The sequence below is a fragment of the Malaclemys terrapin genome, chromosome 2, assembly GCF_027887155.1.
Source record: "Malaclemys terrapin pileata isolate rMalTer1 chromosome 2, rMalTer1.hap1, whole genome shotgun sequence".
Lineage (NCBI taxonomy): Eukaryota > Metazoa > Chordata > Testudines > Emydidae > Malaclemys > Malaclemys terrapin.
This window is the reverse complement of record NC_071506.1, coordinates 189,513,945-189,536,637: the sequence shown is the minus strand read 5'-3', so window position 1 is coordinate 189,536,637 and position 22,693 is coordinate 189,513,945. Positions and strand designations below refer to the sequence as shown.

General features: G+C 40.4%; 1 protein-coding gene across 1 annotated transcript in view; it reads left to right on the top strand.

The window, feature by feature from the left end:
* Nucleotides 1–22,693, top strand: part of CNTNAP2 (contactin associated protein 2) — a 1,643,672-nt gene that overhangs the window by 1,355,156 nt on the left and 265,823 nt on the right. Inside the window, exon 14 of the mRNA XM_054019209.1 lies at nt 12,898–13,054. Within this exon, the coding sequence (XP_053875184.1) occupies nt 12,898–13,054 (157 nt within the window). The remainder of the gene's footprint in view (nt 1–12,897; nt 13,055–22,693) is intronic.

Genomic DNA, 22,693 nt, shown 5'->3' with positions numbered 1-22,693 from the left:
ATTAAATTTTCATAGCTCTCACTCTGGTATCCGACCAGAGAACTAAAACCATTTAGCAGATCTGCCTCGGTCAGGATCATATCTTTCACATGAAAAGTCATCTTCCTGCAGAAGCCACGCAGTCCAAAAGATTTTGAGATGGAATATCCAATCACACGTTAATTTTGAGTAGCCAATCCAAAATATTAAAAATCAACCCTCATCTTGCATCATTTTTATGATATTATGTGACATAATGTAACTTATTTTGATGGCAACAGCTATTCTGGGGATACAATAGCAAGTGCATCTGATTCAAAGATTGTTTTAGATGACCCAGGCAGAGGGAATTAGTCTCTGTTATTCATCCTAAATTCAGCATATTTCTAAAAAATATATACATGGAAACATCTGTGCAGAAAAGATTACAAGTCTAATGTCTGGTATTAGTGGACATTAAGTTGCTGTATATTTTATAGCACAACTATCCGAGAAACAGAAAATAACTGTTTCCTGAAAAGGCTTTTAAAAATACTTTAGTACCCATTTCTTAAACGTTGAGCAGAGTCAAGAAAGTTACATTATAGAAAACTAGAGTCCAGGAAAGCTATATGAATTTACAGCGATGAAAAGTCTCTGAGGACACATCAGTCCCATAGAGTTAAACACATCGAGTCACTGAAAGATCTGCCGGTTAAAGGCATCCACTTAGCATGGCCTTGAGGGCTACATGCACACTCTTATCTAGACAGACTTGTAAGATTAATTCCACCAAACTGAATGAGCTGAAAGTGAGGAGAAAAGTGAAAAGGCGGGAAGGATGGGATGACACCTATGTGGGAGCTAAGAGCTCTGTAACATGAGCACTGGGGAGCTACTTTTCTGACAGATCAGTTGCAGATGTCAGTAGATTTATTTATTTCTTACAAACAATTAATTGAAAAGTCTTTTGGTATTGTGCAGCTCTGCACAATTCATATTGCTCAATATCACCAAAATCTGATTTCCTATTTCCTCATCCCACTCTAAAGACCTACGAGGTGAGATTAGCTTTATAGCATGCTTTGAAGGTCATCAGACTTGAGCTTTGTTGGACTAACTGGGAAAGGTCAAAACCTCCTGAAATGAAAAGGTTTGGATTCCAGAAACTTAAGGGTCAAATGCATACTGACAAAAGAACATGTGGGTGAGTGTTATTCATTCACATGTTTCCTTTGTGAATAAATAGCCACTGCTTAACAGTGGACCTCTGACTTTAATCTTTATTGATCCCACTATTGTGCAGTCAATGGCAGACATGATGGCCAGTGAGCTTCCTTTGCTAAATTTGCCATTGGAAAATCTGAGAGAACCTCTGAAGGGACTAGCAAAGTGTCAGGCAAGTACAATGGAGAATAACACATTAGTACCTGGAAGCAGCCCCTTGTAGTGTTTGTGTAGTATTTAAAGCAGTGTGGGAACCCTGGAGCTCATGAGACAATGGAGATTTCAGTGAAATTCATGATGCTGTTAAACTAGTAGATGATGTGGGTACACCTGTGATCATTTAACAAGATTATGCATAGTTCTGTCCTCACAAATTAAAAATATAAATGTGCAGGTCTGTGAAACGAGCACCTGGATTATCTGTCTGTTTTAAATTACAATTGCACCTTTTTCATAATCTTTTAATAGCTAAGGAATTTGTCTGAAGATCTGATTCACAGCATCCTACTTTTGGAAGTGTCTAACTAGAATTTCAGAGTATTTGTGTAACACTACTTACCATTTACTGAACTTTTACACAGCTTTTACTTTGGATTAGTACTGTATAAATATAATATATTGAAATGCCAACCTGAATATCTATTGCACTGAATTTGGTATTGTAATTTACATTTATTATACAGTCAACCCTTTATACGCTATCCTTGTAGGCCTTTATGATGCAAGATTGATCATTGTTATTCTGAACAATCACACCTTCACAAAGCCTCCCCGTGGAGCCCTATAGCAGAGGAATAGTTTATCACTACAGAAAATATCTCACCACACTCCCTTGCTATTAAAAAGAAGAAGGTGCAGTTGTTTTTTACATTCATTTAAAATAGCCAGGTAATCTAAACGGTCTTGTTTCATAGACCTGCACAGTTATATTTTTAACTTGTGCAGGCACAAATACAGATGACCACAAAATGTGCCGACATCATTCACCACACTAACAGCAACAAAAAGTCCTGTAGGAAGCAAGGTAGATCTCCTATATTCTTCACAGGCACAACTCCACAAATCCTTCCAGTGGGTCTATAGAATGCCTAGAATGTATTTATCTGAGATTTATACATTGGGGATATTTTAACAAGTAGCTGTTTCTATTTAGTGTCTTTGTGAAAGCTAAAATTCCAGGATTATTTTGTGTATTGTGAGGCATATTAAAGAGTTGGGAAGTTTTTAGAACACAGGATTCTTTATTTTTCTTCATGCCAGCTTTTAAACCTGATCTAGAAAACTGGTGGATGTTTTGCTGTTCTGTCAACTTATTTGTGGTTGTACTAGTGCTTCCATCCACTTTTAAGGGCGGATCCCCAGCTCTCCTCCACCCACATACTCACTCTATACATCCTGCTTGGGTGAGCTCCTCACTTTCCTTTTATTATTCCCAGTCTATTGCAAGATTTCCTTTTCTAGTTCGTTTAGATGTGTAGATTTAAAAAAATTGTTAGTAGCCAGGTCAGTTTGTCAATATGTGATTGGTTCTTCCTCTCTCTTCACCAAAGTGGAGGTGATAATTCTCCAAAAAAATTCTTACCACATTTCTGAGGTCTGTTTCTGTTTTTATTTTAATATTGTTTCCACCAGGTTTACTGGTTCAACATCACTCACTCACAACTTTAACTTTTCTTGAAAATTACTTTTTCTGTCTTTTCCATCCCCCCATTTTTGTTTACACATTTGAAACATTTTGAATACCACTGATGTATTGCAAGTACTGTGCTTTTTTTGTTTGCTTTTCCTGAGAATTTACTTGAGCGGAGACTGTCCTTTGTCCTCAGATGATCCAGTGAGTTTACAGTAAGCAGTAATTTACAGCACCTAAAATTTGCTACTTTGCTAGGTATAGTTGTGACTGTGGTGATTGTGTGATGCGTTCACTTTAGAAACCAGCAAACTGTATCGTACAAGGACATCTGACAGCTGCTTTTTCCAGCTAAATATCACCACTGGGACTATGATCTCCGAGAAAAATAACAAGGCAGGTTTGGTTAGTATTGCTGCAGTTTGGAATGTGAGCCTCGAGGAGGGAGAAATCATTTGCACTGTACTGGCTTTTCAGACTCTGGGCCAAAGAGTGAATCGTTCTGACAGCAAAATGAAGCTATCAAGAAGGCTTTTCCTGAGCTTCAGCTGGTCGCCATTCCAATGTGACAGTTCTCCCTCCTGCTTTTATTTTTTTAATAGTTTGCTAATTCTGATAGAAGAATGGACACTTGTCTGAATGGAGCCAAGGGGATTTTAAACACGAGCAGATGTGGTCCTGTAAAGAAAAGTCAGGAATCTATCTTTGTTCATAAGTTTGTTCAGGGAGAAGTGTTGTTTAGCTTAGTGAAAAGGGCACTTAGATCAAATGTCTCATGGCTAGCATGAAATTTTGCATTTGCTGCTTTCCTTCTTCAGGATCTGCATGAAATAGCATTTTTGAAATCATATATTATAGAGATTTAAAAATATTTGCCTCAAAAACATCCTCTGAAAAATAAGCGGGCAAATGTAATGGGATAATGGAACACTTTGCACATGTTTGTTGTTCTGCAGTGGTCATCAAATTGAGGGCTGACTATCAAAACCAAGTAGAGATTTTTATTCCTCAAGCACATGATCAGATTTCTCTCTTCCCTGTCTTTACCATATGGTATCAGACATAGACAATAGGATTTAGGTCTAAATCAGTTCTCCCACTCTTTTGTGCACCAAGCCATAATTGCCAGGCTTCCTGCCAGGGGATTCAGTGAGGGATGATTGGAGGAATCCTTTCCCCAAGTCATGGAGTGGAAGTGGATACACTGTCTTTGACCAGAACCCCAAATCTTGGTTCAAAGGGATACACCAGAAGTCCCTTTGGAGCTGGACTCCAGGAATCCTGAGACTCACCACTACTACACTGATTCCTCTACTCCTCTTCACACGCTTATACAGCATTTCTAAATAAATACAATTGTCACAAAAAACAAGTGTCTGGGTCTGCTTATAAAAGATGCTCCAGCCCAGTGATGGTAAAGGAAAATAGAATTGATTAGACCTTCCCACCATGGGGAAAGAAACCAAAAATAAACAATACCGTGACAACAAAGGTTACCATAAATAACAACAAAAGGATATTAACCCATAATACTGTTAGTCTCATTAGCTAACTCTAAACCAAATGTCCCTAGTTATCTTCATTTGCCTGAGGTTTCTGCAGGGTTTTTTTATCCTGTGCCTCGGGTTCTCATTTGCCAGCTTGCTTCATTTGTATCTCCAGCTGGGCTTGGCTAAATCTGGCTCTTCTAGCCATTAGTCGTCTGGCTACCATCAGTATTAGTTTTTGCATAGGCTCATGCATTTGCTATTTGTCCTTTTCCTAGTTGGCCTTAAGGAAAGAATGCTGTAGTGATTAACAAACGAAGACAGAAACAAAAGAATGTATTCTCTTTAACACTTTATATCACATTCACTCATGCACTACAAAAAAAAAAAAAAAAGCAAAGACAAAACAAGAAAGAGAACTGAATCTCAAAGGGAAAAAGAAACAGAAAAACCCATCACAGTCTGCTAACCAGACAAACCTGTCCCAAGCTTCCTTACAAATCATATATAGATCATTATTTACCAAAGAACTGGAAATACTCTCTCTCTCTCTCTCTCTCTCTCTATATATATATATATATATTTTTTTTTTTTTTTTTTTTTGCAGTCCATACACTGGTATCATTTAGCAGCAGATTCTTATTTCAGTTATATCAGTGTAAATCCAAATAACTCCATTGATTATTGTCAATCATTTGAAATCACCGAAGCTGCCTAGGATTCGCACCAGTGCAAATAAGAGCAGAATCTATGCTACAGAGAAGTATTTTCAATTTTTGCTCTTTTCCCATTGTGAGGCCAGTCAGCAGCTGTGTTTTCTTGTGCTACCACTTTCATGGCATTAGGCAAGGGCAGGAATCCTACTAAGTGTCCCATCAGCATGGCATTGGTGCCTGCATGTATCAATGGCAGAGCACAGAGACTGGCCATCAAAATGTCAATAAACTAAAGTAAAATAAAATAAGCATCAAATTAACTAAATCATCAGTGTGTACATAATGCAAATTTCATTGGTCATGCACTGAAACTTTGAAAGGAAATTTGCCTATTCAGAAAACACTTAATTGAAATGTGTGTGTTTATTTAACCTGTGAAATCCCCATCATTATCAAACCTGTGTGTTTGACAAATGGGAAATTCTCAAGTAGCAGTAACAACTGAGGGACAAACAGTGTGCACATTATAGACCAGATTGATTGGACCTGCATGGATTAGGGTCACAGACACACCAAAAGGGCACTAAAGAGGGGTTTGGTGAGAATGGGGCCATGGCCCAAGCACCCTCTATGTTTGGAAATGTGGAATCAAGTTGGCACGTTGCATCCTTTCAAACAGTGACAATTATTCCACTAACATCTGGTCCCCAACAAGAATTCTGGCTGAGTCAGCCAGAATTTCTCCTGGAACTACAGCTGTAGCATGGTCATCCTCTCATGTGTGTGCGTGTGTACACGTACATACACACACAGAGTTCAGTTCAGGCCCTGGCTGAAAACCAAAAGTTAGAGGATAAAATTACTGTATGTTATACTATAGTTTCACACAAAGCCAATAACATAATACGGAAGGTACCCTAAGAATGTTACACACACAAAATGGCAGAATTCTACCTGCCCTTACATACACACACATGTTTCCACTAAAAAGAATGGAATTCCCACTGGTCTCCCCACACACACCCAACCATGCACAGTTCCTGTTTAATCCCCATGTTGTCCTATGTAATGTAAGATAAACTATTTGCATCAATGAAGAAAATGTGCTGTAAAAGTTACAGCTATGTGGTATTGTGAATATTTTAGAAGGATATCTTTGGTCTTACCTTGCCCGTAACAAAGATTAGGCAGGCAGTGTATCTCCTGTTGTTTTACGCTATTCAGTTTACATAGAATTGAACAAAAGAGACCTTTCTAACAAAGAGTTAGAGCTGTATGGATTATGTGTTGGTTAGTGTAACAGTTGTTTGTTCCCTGGTACTTATTACTGATTTTTTTAACATGCAAGCTGATAGTTGGAGCTGTTCTGTAATGCACTCACAGCAAGCAGCTGTTCTTGTTATGTTTAGAGCAAAGGGATACAGCTTAGTAAATTAATTCTTAATTGTTTGTGGAGAATCAAGGAAGTGTAGTAATTAGAGATGGGCTCTAGCTGCAAAGTTTTCAATAGTCCTCTTTTTCAAAGGTGCTGTGCCATTGACTTCAATTGGACTTGCAGGTGCTCAGCAGGTCTGAAAGTCAGGTGCTGTGATTTTAAGGGCCAGCTAGAGGGAGCTCTGCAAGGGATCTGAGAAGGTTTCTGGCATCTACAGGCAAAAAGACTTGGGAATTCTTGCTCTGAGCAAGTTTCAGCTTTTCTCATCTCAGCAAGGAGACAGGTTAGCTGTGAACATATATCCATTTGTTTTGGGAACAGAACTGGCAAGGGGCCAGAGTAGATGGTAGTCAGGAGATGCACCAATGGCAGAGGGGAGAGGAGGTGGTAGGCCAGTGGTGAGCAAACTTTTTGGCCCGAGGGTGGCCACATCGGGGTTGCAAAACTGTATGGCTGTGCCTCCCCAAACAGCCTGGCCCCCTCCCACTTCCCGTCCCCTGACTGCCCCCCTCAGAACCCCTGACCCATCCAACCCCCCCCCCAGCTCCTTGTCCCCTCACCGCCCCCTCCTGGGACCCCCCGACCTTAACAGCTCCCCTGGGACCCCAGCCCCTATCCAACCCCCCCTCGCTCCCTGTCCCCTGATTGCCCTGACCCCTATCCACACCCCCGCACCCTGACAGGCCACCCAGGACTCCCATGCTTATCCAAATCCCCCCACCCCCTCGTTCCTTGTCCCTTGGCCCCCAGAATCTCCGTCCCATCCAACTCCCCCACTCCCTGTCCCCTGACTGCCCCCCGGGACCTCCTGCCCTTATCCAACCCACCGGCTCCCCGCACCCTTACCATGCCACTCAGAGCAGCATATCTGGCAGCCGCACCACTCGGCCGGAGCCAGACATGCTGCCGCGCTGTCCTGCAGGAGCATGCAGCCCTGCCGCCCAGAGCACTGCTTGCCTGGGGGCGTAGCTGTGGGGGAGGAGGGACAGCAGGGAAGGGGCCGGGGGGTGAGCATCCCCGGCCGGGAGCTCAAGGGCCGGGCAGGACGGTCCTGCGGGCCGTAGTTTGCCCACCTCTCTGGTAGGCAGTGTTCTGTTGATGTTCTTTGCAGGGTTAGATGAAAGCTTAATGAATTATGGGTGTTGTGGAAGACAGGTCAAGAGTATAGTCATCAGTACTCTGAGGGTTAAGTTCTCAATGGGAGCTGCTGGGTGCTGAGATCTTTTGAATATCTGGTTGCATTAGGTAAGTGCCTAAATGGAAGCTGAGATCTCTCAAAAAAGCAGCCCCAATTATGGGTGCTAATTGCTTCTGAAACAATGGCCCTAAACTGTTAATCATGTTTTTATTAATCAATGGCATTTAGAAATAATGAGTTCTATTAAATGTTCACTAGAATATAAAGTGTTCATGTGAAAGTTATATGTTATAAGACTATTCTACTATGTCAGAAATAAATATATTATTGACAGTTATGAGTTCTGTTCATACTACATTAACTTTGGTGGGAATGTTTTCATATTAAATGAAATGGTTCACAAGAAGATATATGTATCAGATGAGCAAGGAATGGCTTTTTTTTATGATACTCAAGATCTGTGGGAATATTAAGAGGCTCCCTTAGTCTATTCTCCTTGCCTGAATCTCTTGCTAGAGAAGGTACACTGTCTCTAATAGAAAACCCTCATAGCCAGTTGCTTTAAAAAACTAGGATTATTAAGGGGGGGAACCTCAAAAAATTAGGTTAGAGTTAAAGTTTGATTTAACTAAGCATTAAAATGTTCAATTCATTTTCACCGAAGTCCAGCCCGGGAGTGTTAGAGGTGCTGGGCCTAGCGGCATAACCAGCAAATGTGCAGAAATTAAATGAGACAGATCTGAATTTTTAAAAAATGTGGTTCAAGCTTGGTGCTCCAGCCAAACATTTATATCCATCTGTGACGGGGCAGCCCCACCCCGCACTGGCCCCAGTGTCGTCAGACCAATAGCTCTGACAGAGGAAGTCCCACCCCGTTTGTACTGGGCATGCTCCAGATGCTCACTGAGTATAAAAGGAGGGAACTCAGCTCAGTCGGAGCTGGCGGCCGCAGGGGAAGGACTTAACTGGGAAGCTCCTGCAGAGGACCAGCCGACGCTCTTGAAGCTGCCAGGAACAGAGGCTTTTATAGGCCGGCACGAACCCCTACTGCGGGAGGAACCCGAGGAGGCGACGGATCCGGAGTCTCACGGAGAACCCTGGGATCTGTGGGAGACCCCAACTCCCCAGCCGGTATGGAGCGACCCAGGGGAGGTGACGGACTGGTACCTTGACCTTGGTAAGCCTCAGCGTGTTTCGGTAGGACCCCCTCGCTGAGCCGGTAGTAAGGTCCTACGGCCCTGCAACCAGGGGCGCTTATATGGACTTTGGCCCTTAGGCTGTGCTGTCCTGCAACCAGGGGTGGTTATATGGACTCTGGCCATTAGGCCGTGCTGCCCTGCGACAACGATTGATCCTATGGACTTTGGCCACTAGGCCGTGCTGCCCTGTAAGGAGGGGCGTAAACCCTCACACCATCCTTATGTAAAACCAGCCTTTTCCTTTCACTGTAGCAGTCAGTAGTGTTGCTACAAGGTGTAACTACCCACACTTCAGTATATCTGAGGCTGTTGTGCTGCCTTAAAGGCATGATACTTTTGCCCATTCTTCCAACACCAGTAGTCTGTCCTGACACCAGTATTGCTCTTCTGCAGCCAATGTCTGGGGGCTTGCAAGATGACTTTCCAGTGGTGGAAATCAGTGAGGTGGAGTCAGGGTGTAATCTATGTGTACCTTGCTTTATTTGCATATATATATATATACACATCAATCCTGAAATGAGATGGTAAAATGGCACACAGGGCCATTCTAGGAGTCTCAGCCCAGCACCAAAGCCCCATTCCCAGGAAGCAACTCTTCTTCTGAAGAATTGACTCTAATCAGAGCTCAAGGCAGAGAGTACATTCTCCTGCTCCTTACCCAGCTCTTTCTCTCCAGATGCTGCCTCCTCACAAAACCTGGCACAACCCAAAACAGACAACAATACAGCATGTCTTCCTAATCCAGTCAAAGCTTGCTCGCACACTAAGAAAAATAACTTTGAAGACTGTGTATCAGTCCCACCTTGTGATGCCTACTATAATAATATATTTGATATAAAGAATGTATTAATATACATGGCTTCTTCCCCTGAGGTGGGTTTTTTTCAGTGGGAGGGGTAGGGTTAACAAAAGTGCATGGCTTTTAAAACTCATCCCAACTACATTAATATCCTTAGCATAATAAGAGATTATCAAATATTTTGATATTTAGAACAATTTCCCTTGAATACTTGATCATCCTTCTTTTTTGGAGTTCACTACATTAGGTGTTTAGCTAGTTCCTTTCCCATTAGCACATAAACCTCCCTCCCTACATAGAAATAATAAGAAATGCACTGTAAAATGAGAGTGTACACACATCCTGAATGAATGATTATACCAATGCAAAATGGGATGGGGTTGGTTGAGGAGAAGGGTGGTTCTATTTCTAAAGGTAGGGTTGCTGCCACCTGGCAATAAAAATAATGACCTGTCCCATGATGAATCTTCCCTTGTTCTTTCCCCCTTCCCTTCTATTTTTCCCTTTTACCCTGTTCATCCTCTTGATACATACAGTATCTGATAAATTTGTTATACTCCGTGTATTAATATCTTACATGTGTATGGCATCTTTCATCCTGAAATTGGTTAGTCTCTAAGGTGCCACAAGTACTTCTGTTCTTTTTGCGGATACAGACTAACATGGCTGCTACTCTGGAACCTTTCATTCTGAAGGATCTCAGCAAAACTATGGGCAAAAGCTTAACCTCACTTCTTTTGCAGTAGTGGGGTGAAATGGGACAAGATTCATTTGGCTGGCACAGGCCAGAATGGTTTAGGCGATGACAAGGGAAATGCATGGGGAGATGCATCTTACTAGTACTCTAAAAAGCTGTGTTTGTCTTCAGTAATCCGTGATGCTGATTGCAAAATATGCTCACGGGGGTGGGGAATTAGGATGCCCCAAAATAGCTGACCATAGCCCATTGACTTCAGTGGACTTAAGCATATGTGTAAGTGTTTTTCTGAATACAGATGTGTTTCTGCATAAGGCAAAAGTCCTTCAATTTTTATCGATTTATTTAGGAAGTTTTAAAAGGTAAATATCAGCAACAAAATGATAATCATTACAACGGTGATCAAGACAGCTGCATACAGATTGGTCCAAATCCTCTGCAAATCAGCATAGCTTCTTTGGAGTCAATAACTTTGAAAAACTACTCTGTCCAAGTTTCAGAACATGTTCTAGATTTAAAACCTAATACCAGCTATCATTAAAAGAATTGTAGCACACGCCATTCCTCCATCTATCTTCTGGTTTTCTATTGCGCCCATCATTATCGTACTTTAGTGCTACTTTGCTTTCATCTATTTGGCCATTTGCTTTCTTCTATTTTAAATATGTCTACCTGCGTCTGAATTTTTGAATCCTTGCTGTCTTTTGAAAAAATTAAGTAATTTTCTTTCCTTTTGGTACTCTAATTAGCAAGCTATGTTCCTGCCTAAGTGCTGATAATTAGGAGCATGAGGTTTTCCTGTATCCAAAAGGTATGAACAAGCAGAGCTCTATTTCATTCACAGAACAGCTAATACTAAAGCATTCACAATATGGTACTTAAACTACAAGCTGTCCTCAAATATGGCAAAATTATGATATAACCTCCAAATGGCCAAATTGCTGTATCTGGATGCCGCATTAATTAAAATAATTCAAACATTAACTCGTGGAAAACACATTTACCTGTAAAATATCTCTGGTTAAATAAACTTTTTGCAAGCCAGAGCAATGTAACCTCATATCCTAGACAATTTTAATGCAGCTTTGAAATGATGCTAGAATAGTCACACAACGTATCCTTCTATAACCCTCAGCATTTTTAATATCTTTCAATGATAATCAAGTCACAGAAGCTAAAATGACCAATTTAGATCCTAGAATGGAGTCAGTCTATTACCATATCCATTACTGTTGCTGTGAAGTTCGGAGTGGCCATGCTGTGCAGCATAACAACAATCATAAAGCCCCAGGTGATGACTGTTTTTTCACATTACTGTATATTCAATAATGGGACTCTTGTATTATGTTTAACAATTCAAAAGCATTAAATAGAATGATTTTATTTTGAGGAGGGATTTTATTTGGTTGCTCTCCTGTCACAGAATTTAGTCCTCTCTGGGGCTCAGTGTGGTTTACTTTTAACACGTCTGGAGGATAGAAGAAGATTTACAGTGTGGAGGATGGAATTAGATTGTCCGGTGAATGTTTTTAGGGTTATGGATGCAGCTTCAGCTTGTACATGCATGTGTGCAAAGCACAACAATTAAATGATTAAAACATGATTTCAGTTATATTTCTAAGAAGAAAAAACTGCATGGAACATTAAGGAGGATTTTACTTTTGAAAAGCTTAATAAGTAAAATACTTAGAAGTGGCCTCATTTCATTTAAGTTGAAAATATTGTTTATGGTACATTACTGGGAGGAATATTTTTTCTTTAGTAGTTATGTAAACCAAGTTCTATGATACTGTTGTAGCTTGGATGAAATCAATGGATGGAACTCTCTGAAGTCTATAGAATTATTGACATGCTTTAAAGTGCATACTTAAGTATTTTGCCAAATTGGGGCCTTGAACAGGGTCATCTCTGCTAAGAATACTTTTCAGTGTAGAGTAGAATGGGGTTCTCTTCATCTGAGAGTAATGGGTTCGGTTGTCTAACAATATTATGTGGAAATGTACAGTAATATGGGAAAATTTAAGGTTACAGACTTTGTGCCAAGCAAGGTAAATATATCACAGGACTGGGTCTATGCAATGGAAAAGCTGGGGAGTGTTGACATCTCCTTGCAAAGACTGACTTTTTTAACTGATTTGTGTCTTACAGGAGTCCAGTAACACCTATTTAAAATTTGGTTTTGGCTAAATAGTCACTGGATAGTGTAGGTGTTTATTTTCCAGTGAAAACGAATTAGTTTCCAGTGAGGTGTTATTTTTAAAACAAAACAAATACATATTCCCCTACAGTAGCTGCAGCCCAGATATTGCATCATATCTCTAATGCATAAGAACTGGAATTTGAGATTCATGTGAACCCTTCCAGCCTGTTTAACTGTTCTTAGTTTATACAATAAAAATAAAGAGCATGAATAGCAAAAAGCAAAATAGATTTTAAAAGTTTCCTGTTGTATAATAGAAGGTGGTATGGGTACAGATAAAAATTTTGGTTTTAATCTGACAGTGTCCTTTCAATGGCAGTGGAATGTCTGTTCATTTATGATGGATATGTTGCTTTTCCAGCTGTGTGTTGTTAACACCACTTACATATTAGACAATTGTATCCAGCTGTGTGGCATTGTGGACCCCTATCACCTTTGATGCATCTAACCCTCCATTCTTGTTCTTTGCAGATGGGAATCCATACACCTGGTGGGTTGGAAAAGCCAATGAGAAGCACTACTATTGGGGTGGCTCTGGACCTGGCATTCAGAAATGTGCCTGTGGCATTGAACGCAATTGTACTGATCCCAAATACTACTGCAACTGTGATGCTGATGCTAAACAATGGTAAGTGAGTTGTTAAAACTATTACCAAAACTCTGTCATGGTCCTATGGTCTTACCCCTCACTTCTTAAATGGTTTTTGTGAAATCTGATACTCATAAATTGCTGCAGTTTGTTAACTCATTCCTTACTATGCTGAACACAATTAGCTTCAAGCCACTGGTTCCCTGGTTCCCTACTATTTTTTTTTCCTGAAACAATGTGCCCTTGTCAGTAATAAGCAGACCTAGGGTGGCTTCTTCTATGGTTAGAGTCTTTATTTTCTGCATCATAAAGTTCAGTAATTTAGGAAACTTTTATGATGCACATTTGGCTGTATTTGTTATCCAACAGCCATGTGGTTAATGGCACAATAAGATTCCACATGATATGGTAATACTGTGCAATTCAGGAGGAGAATGGCCAACCTCTCTTAATAACTTTTATATTTATTGGCATGGCTGTGAGGGGGTTTTTTATATATAAGTGTTTGTTTGTAAAATATAAATACAGATCTTTTGGGGACCATCAGTATTCCAAATTACCTGGCTGGCTGGCTGTTCTATTTCTATAATGTCAGACTCCATGGTACCTAAGCAACATGCATGTCTATTGTATAAAAACAAACGCCCTTGAAAAAGGCTAAAACTACGAAGTCAAACACTCATAAGTAAGGCTGTGATTATATCATGGAGGTCACGGAAGTCACAGAATCTGTGACTTCTAAAGACCTCCATGACATTTTCTGCCCTGGGGCTGGAGCTGTCAGCAAGCAGCCCCACAGATCTCAGCCGCTGGGCCACCAGCAGCTCCTAACCGCCAGCAGCAGGGGGACCCCAGAGCTCCCAGTCCCCACGGGCAGTGGGGGGACCATGGAGCTCCCAATCCCAGTGGGCAGATCCCAGACATCCTAGCCACTAAGGGTGGCAGGGAGACCCTGGAGCTCCCAATCCCCATGGGCAGATCCCAGACATCCTAGCCACCACGGGTGGCAGGGGGACCCTGGAGCTCCCACTTGCTGCGGGCGGCAGGAGCCCTCCCCACAATGTCAAGCCAGGAGAGGCGGCGAGGGGCACACCTGCAGCAGCTCAGGCGCTGTGAGTGCTCCTCCCTCCCCATTTTGCCAGGGATATTTTTAGTAAAAATCACAGACAGGTCATGGGCTTCCATGAATTTTTGCTTATTGCCTGTGACCAGTCTGTGATTTTTTACTAAAAATATCCATTGCAAAATCTGAGCCTTACTCATAAGTTAGGAAAGCCCATAATTAAGGCTGTCCTTGTAATCTTCATTCATCCTCCTTGGGCAGATCTGTTACAATAGTTTTTAATTACTTCATAACATACTCTTTTCCCTACAGGATTCCTACTTCATTCAGTACACAGGATGTATGGTGCTAAGATTGGATCGGAGTTCTGTAGTGAATAATTGTTCCTCTGTAGGAAGAACAATTGTAGGGAAAGTCCCACTTAGCCTCAGTATATATTATCATTAGCAAAACAACATGTGTTTCCCTAAACTTGTTCTTGGAAGCAGCTAAACTGTTTTTACTGAATCTTTCTAAAAAAAATAGGAAGAGTTGGCAGTAACATTTGGCATAGCATGTTTTAATTTAAAATCTCTGTTTACAAATTTGATCTCTCTGTTCACAGATTTTGTTTTTCACACCTCTTCCTTTTTTTTTTTTTTTTTTTTTTGCTTTTTATAGTGATGCTTTACAATAAATAACATCAAGAAAACTTATTTTCTTTATAGGAAGGATGAATCTTGGTCTAACCTAAGGAACTTTTCTTCCCGCTTTTTTAAAAGTTAAGACGTTTGAGTATAATTGTTTATTTCTTTTGTCATGTCTTGGAATATTCAGTAATCAATAAGATTCTTACTTTTATGAGCATATTTTACATTGGTAGCCACTTGTTGGTATTTGAAACAGTGGTTCATTTAATTCAGTAATTCATCGGACTATTCATGAATGGTGACATGAAACGGCCGGGATAAATATGGGAATGAAGTATGAAAAATACACAGTGGGAATGTTAGAGGAATATTTGTAGGATCTGCAAGAATGATATTCTAGGATGGAGAAAAAAATCAAACAAAGAAATACTGGTTTCATAGCAAGCTTAGGAAATGCTGGGGTAATATGGTGTGAGGCATGTTACAGGATGAGCAATAGAACACTACAGAGATAAAGAAAGAGAAGTCAATACTAGACAGAGATAGTCGTCAGGATATGATGCAGAGCTGAGGAGCTAGGATTACACAGAGGGAAGAGAAATAGCAAGTCATGCAAGGGACACTGACTGGAACACCAGCTAGATGTTCCAGTGTAGTAGCAGAGAGCTATGGTAATGACACAAGGAAGATATTGTCATAATAAGGAAAATGATGCCATTTCGGACATCTGTGCTTTTTCTTTGCTCGAGGCAATGACAGTGTGTCCATGTATAGCGGTTTCCATGTACTGTACAGAAAATATTAACTAATGCATCACTTGCTTTGAAGGAAATGTGCAGGGAAATAACTGACTACTGTGGCCTCCTTTCCTCAAATCCAGTAATAGTTGGAGTTTTTGGCATATTTCAGAAAGGGGCCCCCACAAAATCTCACCCTCCTCCCCATTAGCATGTGTGCCAAGGGTACAGAGTGGTGGATTTTATTCATTTTGTTTCCAATATGAAACAAATTATTTATTTATAACCGTAAGCAAGGAAAGAGACAACACCATTTGACGAGCAAGCTGCACTTTGCTGGAAACCGTTACAATTATTTTTTATGGGAACTGTTCCAATTATCTATTATTATAGTGTAATGTTCAATGTGTATAATCAGAAGCAGGGATGAAGTTCTAGAAGGTGAGACTGGAGGCAATGTCCTCATTTTTTTGGATGCACATCTTTTGGTGCCATCTAATCCATGCCAAAGTCAAAACATTTGCTTTTCAGAAGTATTTTGTTGAGCCTCCGGGATGAGGCATCTCTGACTAGGATGATTTAGCAGTATCTGGAGATCACCCCAACCCTCCATTCAATTTAGTGGTGACAGAATGTTAACAGGGGTCCCCAATGCATCATTGTTCAACTTTCGGTTCCAGGCAGCATAGCAGCTGCCTGCGTTGGGACTTTCCTGCATCAGTCTCTGCAGCAGTACTTTCGAATTTTGGCACTAATGGCTGTAATTGGGAAGAGACTGGAACAAGGAGCCAGGAAAAGGGGAAACTAAGGTTGGGGTGGGGGGTATGACTGGAAGCTGAAGGAGAAGAGGAGAGACAGATTGGATGAGGAGCCAGGATGGGGAAGCTGGGAATAGCTGGACAAGGAGCCTCGGAGGATGGAGAGACATGTAGTTACTGGGGGAGACTGAGCCTCGGAAGGAGAGCCCAGAGTGGAAAACTAAGTGTGGTGGGGCAAGGGCACTGGGGCTGGGATGCAAAGCCTGAAGAGTGAAGATTGGGATTAATTAGGCAAAAAGAATGGAACTTGTATGATGATCCAGGGGTGGGAAAGAGACAGGACTGGGGTAGGGATAGGTTGGACAGAATGGGACACAAGGGGGAACAGGTAGAAGAGTCATAGCACATGCTTCTCTCCAGAGGCAGCAATGGAACCCAAGATTCCAGTCTCAGTATTCCCGTGCAGTCAATAAAATACATGTGAAATCCACTGACAAAGTATTGCATCCCCCTCTCGTCCACACAGAGGATGATAACATAGTACTCCTACCAGTTCCTCCACTAACTCAAATGGCAGAGGTCTGTGTGGTGGATTTAAAGATTCTTGTCCTGCTGATGAACCATGTGGGTATCAATATGATGTCACATATTGGAATTTCTGGGGAGTTTTTTCAGTTTGCTTTAAAAAAAAACTACTGAGAAGTTACACACAGAAACTTAATTAAAATAATATTAAGATTACAAAGTTAACTACTCAAAATGTAGGAAATGCCAAAATTAAGATAGCCTGTGAAACCTTAGTTTGTCCCCCTTGTGCATATGGATCCTGAAGTGTTTAATTACATGATCATTTACTATATTTTTCTATAGGATTCCTGCTCATTCATTGCTCATGATGGACTGTTCTGGGATGTGTAGTAAAGGAGGATGTTGCCTTTAGGACCCCTGCCTCGTTTGTTGCAGAAGTTGGAAGGTGTGTAGTGAATGAGGCAGGGGATTGCAGAAAGAGGAAGTACTGTCTCATGGTTAATGCCATTGAATGCTGCCCTGGAGAACTGGATTCTATCCCTGCCTCTGCCACAGAGCTTCCTATGTGATGCTGGGCAAGTTACTTCAACCAAACTTTTCACAGGTTGTCAATAATTGTGTGTTCCTCCTTTTCTGGGTGCCCAATTTAAGACATGGGGGTCTGATTTGCAGACTCAGCTATGTATGAAGTCAATGGAAGTTGTACTTTGAACATACAAAGTGCTGTATAATGCTAAGTACTCTGCAAAGTCAGATCTGATATGTCTCAAACTGGGTGCCCAAAATTAGTGAACACTTTTTTACCTTAATTTCTCTGTTCCCCAACTGTAAGAGGGGCATAATATCACAGGGATGTTGTGAAGATAAATTAATTCATGTTTGTGAAGCACTCAGATACTATAGTGATGAGCACCATAGAAAAGCCCATGAAGAAATGAAGCATTCTGTATTCGGAGCAGGGCTTGAATAGAGTGCAGTAAATAAGGCCACTGAACAATGAAGATAAAACAAAATATTTAATAGCTGCTCACTGAAGGAGCATGGTATAGCCTGTGCACTGAATGGGGCAAAGGTCCTGGGAGAAAAAACTATGTAACGATGCAATTAAAGACTATCATAACACACATGTAAAAGGAGGATGAACTAAGGTTGCTTGGGCAACCGTAATTCTCACATTTCCTAAGTTTTGAGTGCTTAACTTTGAAACCTTAATATTCTTTTAATGTAGTTATGTTATGTGTAATATTAAATAGTGTGGAGTCTTTAACATACTGTACCTGCTATAAGTGATGTTCAAAGGGTAATGTGTGCAATGCCCTCTATACGCACTAGACAAGGTGCCTGTGGACTTTAAGAGCTAATTTTGATTTTCTCTGCTTTCATTTTGTGTCATAGCCCTGATGCCTCCTAAACCTGGATGGTTTCTGTGTTAATGTTTTTAGAAGTACTAAAAATTAGCTTATAAAGCAAGAGTAGGAAAAATGAACAGTGTAAACCACATAAATGAACTGAAGACTTCAGAGATGTAAAATAGGACATAAAGTTACAATAAAGTTATCTACAGTGGCTATATGGATGTAATGGGGCCTGGCTAACCTAAATAAATAAATGCATAGTTAGGATTAGTCATAAAGCTGTAATGATGTATAGACTCCTAGACTTTAAGGTCAGAAGGGAGCATCATGATCATTGGCTATAGTGAGCTGAATAACTGTTTGCAAGATAGCTTAACATGGTTTACATGCAAAGCTTATTAATAGTTTAAATATTCTAGACCTCTGTGGATTGTAAACTTGGGTGAATTGTAGACTCCCAATTGGGGTTTTAAAAAGCACTCAAACTGAATGTTGTGGATGGTTATATTTTATTCCCTATTTTGCAGCCTCTGATTGCACCTCCTGGTTTAAGACATGCTGCTGTGATGACATCACAAATAGTGCCATCAGAGCAACACAAAGGAAAAAGTCACAGACTACACACACACACACACAGCCTCAGCCTTTGAGACAGTATGAGAAACCTGTTCACAGGAGCACACACACACCTTTGAGACAGTGTGAGAAGCCTGCTCACAGGAGTAGGAAAAAGCATTATGCAGCCACCCAAAGGAAAGCAAATGAACAAGTGCTGTCTGGCAGTTTGCCCCAGCTTTGCAACTTTGCAGAAGCTGAAGTGGATGGGCAGGCCACTAACAGCTCCTCTTCTGCTTTGGCCAGCCCTTACACCATCACTTCCACCTTGCAAATAGGTTCTTCCTGTCAGCCACGCAGCGCTTGACAGATTTGTCCCCATCTTTCTCTCCATCTAAGTGGAGCAGAAGAGACAGCAAAGAAGACAGTGGATAGTTTGGCTGTGGATTCAGCAGACATAATTGTGCTCATAAAAGCAGCCCCTAGTGGTCAGTGGCTATAACAATGGATCATAGGCTTGGTAGAATTTGATTTTTATTTTATGATTTGGACAGTTTATTTTTAAGCATTTTTTTTCTGATTTTTATCAATTTACATTTTCATAGTTGTGGGGAATTATAAGACGGAAGGGTCAGACAAAAACTACTTAATGACAGTAGACAATCAGATTCAACAAGTTAAAGCTTCTAACTATTAAAACACAAATTCTCAACCTCACATGTTAAAATATACTAAGTAAATATCCCTAGATCAAACTCTAATAAGTTCTCAAGCACCATTTTTCTTACTTTGCCTATCTGTACATTTCAGTTATTATTGATAGAAATATTTTTTCATCAGTGTTTGTGTGTTTGGTGAAATTGACATTGACTGACATTTACTAATGAAAATCTAATCCTTCCAAGACTAATTATAGCACAAAAACTGTATGGCACAGGGGTTGTATCTTCATATGTGTTTGTGCAGTGCCTAGCACAATGGAGTCTCAATAGTGATTGAGATCTCTGAATGCTACTGCAGTATAAATATTAAGTAATAATAAAAGTGGCAATGCTGCACAAGGAGAGAAAAACAGACACAGAGAAAGGATAGGGTTGCAAGTGCTTCACCTTCAGCTTTAATTAAGTTAACATTGATCTCAGTGAAGTACCTATTATTCGTGCCTGCTATGAAATTACGCTTTATATAAATGAACCAGATTGCATGAAAAGGGTTCAGCTTGCTTGGTCTAACAAAGGTCACTCATTCAAGAGCTTATAGTCAATGCTTAATGACAAGATTGAGCCTTGGTCTCAGGAGGATAAACAGTCTGCCTACCCCGTAGAATCATTTGCTACTGTTGTCTGCATCAAGTGCTTCCTTAAGCAACTGCTAGACAGAGCTTTCCTAGATTGCATATTGTTAGATTAAATGCATTAAATTTCTTATACTGAACACTATTATTATTTATATGGTATCATGTCACTGCAGAGATAGACAGGCTGTACTAAACAAGTAACTAAGTACCTATCCCAGAAGCTACTAGGAGGGTTAGTTTGTTGGTTTTGAATAGCAGCCATCATCATATTATATAAGACGACAGTATGAGTTAGTGCAGTACAATGCAAATAGAATAAGAACACAGTCATTACAGACAGGTATAGAATGAGTAGGGTTGATGAGTATTGATTGGGATGCTGATCTTTTGAGAAGTGTTTGGTGGTCTTGGGGAAGATGAGAGTAGCAACCGAGAAGAATTAGAGCCAGGATTGGAGAGGTGTGGGTAATATCTATGAGAAAAGTGGTGGTTTCCAAACTAACAATGAATCAGACCAATGTCAGTATTGGGGAACAAATGAAGGGAAATAACACTGGGATGTCACTAAAGCAAAAGTAAATTGTTGATGAAGTAATTCAGAACCACTTTATCATCAGTGCTCTTGACTCTGGGAATAAATCAAGTGGCTGCAGACAGCCTAATTTTCTTGTTTATCCTCAGTCACACTTTGGAAATCAAAGCTTCTTCCTCCAGTGTCTTTGCAAAATTCTCTTTTATTTGTGTAAAGTATTTGACAGAGCACTCTACAGCATACAACATTCCTTTACTTAATAACTTTTAGTTTACCCTTTAGCAAGGGCATGGAAGAAAGTTTCACAGGATATAAAAGATCACTAAGGTTTACACGTGATGTGTGTTAGTGGTTGGATTATGGATTGGGTGCTGGTATTCAGGTTCTGTTCATGGCTGTGTCAATGACTCACTGTCTGACCTTGGGCAAATCACTTAAGGCCAGATTTTCAAAGGTATTTAGGTACCTAAAGATGCAGATAGGTGCCTAATGGGATTTTCAAAAGTTCCTAAGCATTGAAATCAATGGCTCTTAGGAGCCAAACTCACTTAGGGTGTGTCTACCTGAGGATACACAGGAAAATTAATTTAAATTAACTTTTAAAGTCAATTAGTAAACAGCATTAAATCTCTGTGTGGACACTCTTGTTCAGAATTAAAGTGGCTTTAATTCACTTTGAGAATGAAGTAAACTGAATCAAATTAAGGCCACTTTAATTCTGAGTAAAAGTGTTTCCATAGGGATTTGATGTGGTTTAATTAATCCACTTTAAATTCACACCTTTGGTTAATTCTGATTAATTTTCCTGAGTATCCCTGTGTAGACAAACCCATAGTCACTTTTGAAAATCCCACTAAGCACCTATTTGCATCTTTGTAATCCAAATATCTTTGTAAATCTGACCCTTAGCTTCTCGGGGGTATGTCTACACAGCAAAGAAAAACCCTGGCTGGCCCATGCCAGTTGACTCAGGCTTGTGGGGGTCAGTCTACAGGGCTGTTTCATTGTTGTGTAGACTTCTGGACTTTGTCTGGAGCCTGAGCCCTGGGACCCTCCCACCTTGCAGCATCCTAGAGCCTGGGATCCAGCCTGCATCTACACGTCTACACAGCAATCACACAGCCCTGCAGCTCGAGCTCTCGAAGCCGAGTCAGCTAACACAGGCCAGTTACAGGTTTTTCTTTGCTGTGTAGACATACCCTGAGCTTTTGATTCAGAGGTTCCCAAACTGTGTTCTGTGGAGCACCTGCTGGTGGTTCACAGAGAACTGTTGGTCATGATTCTGGCTCCTCCTACTCATTTCCACTGGCGGAACATACATTGGATACTTTGCTAGCATTACTTTTCCGTGTCTATAATTACAGTAGTTTCCACCAATGCTATGTGAACGAGAATGGGGTCATGATAGGTCCCATAATAGTAGGTTAAGGGTGAGAACCCCCGCCTTAGTTGACCATTCTGTAATATGTATCTGCAGTTTCTCACCTTCGTGGTGAAATGTCATTAATCACTGTGTATAAAATCATTTTGAGATCCTTGGGAGAAACAGAGTTGAAGAAAACAAATATAAATATATTCAAAATAACTAGATTGACTAGTTTCAATGATGGACATGCACAGTTGCATATGGCTAATTTGTAAATGAAAGTATCTAAATTGTACACACATGTTATGCACCTAATTTGGCCAGTTGCACTTCAAAAATCAAGTATGTTTATACATAGATTAGCCACATACAATTGTGCAAGCCATCCATTTCACATTATACAACACTGGAAAAATGAAATAATCAGGGCACAAACAACCTTAATTCTAGCATTTCCTAACTTTTAAATGCTTGATTTTGCAACCGAGCATTCATTTAACTTTTTTTTTCTGGGTAATTATATACAGGGAGAGTGCTAAATGCTGACTCCATAACATAACAAGAAATGGAATTAGCTCTTTATCTACTAACATCTATGATATTCTGATGTTTTGCATGGCATCATATGGGCATGATCGATCTCAGTTTCCCAGAAATTGATGAAATTTTGTAGAATTAGGCCACTTCTTTGTGAAAATGTTGAATCATATTTTTCAAAGTCCTAAAGTTATCTTGCAAAATGACAGGCCAGAAAACACAGAGGACAGTAATAACACCTGTTCAGTTTATAAAAGCCTGAAATAGCAATACCCGTGCTGCTTTTTTTTAATTTTCTTTGCTATGCTTACAGCATAAGCC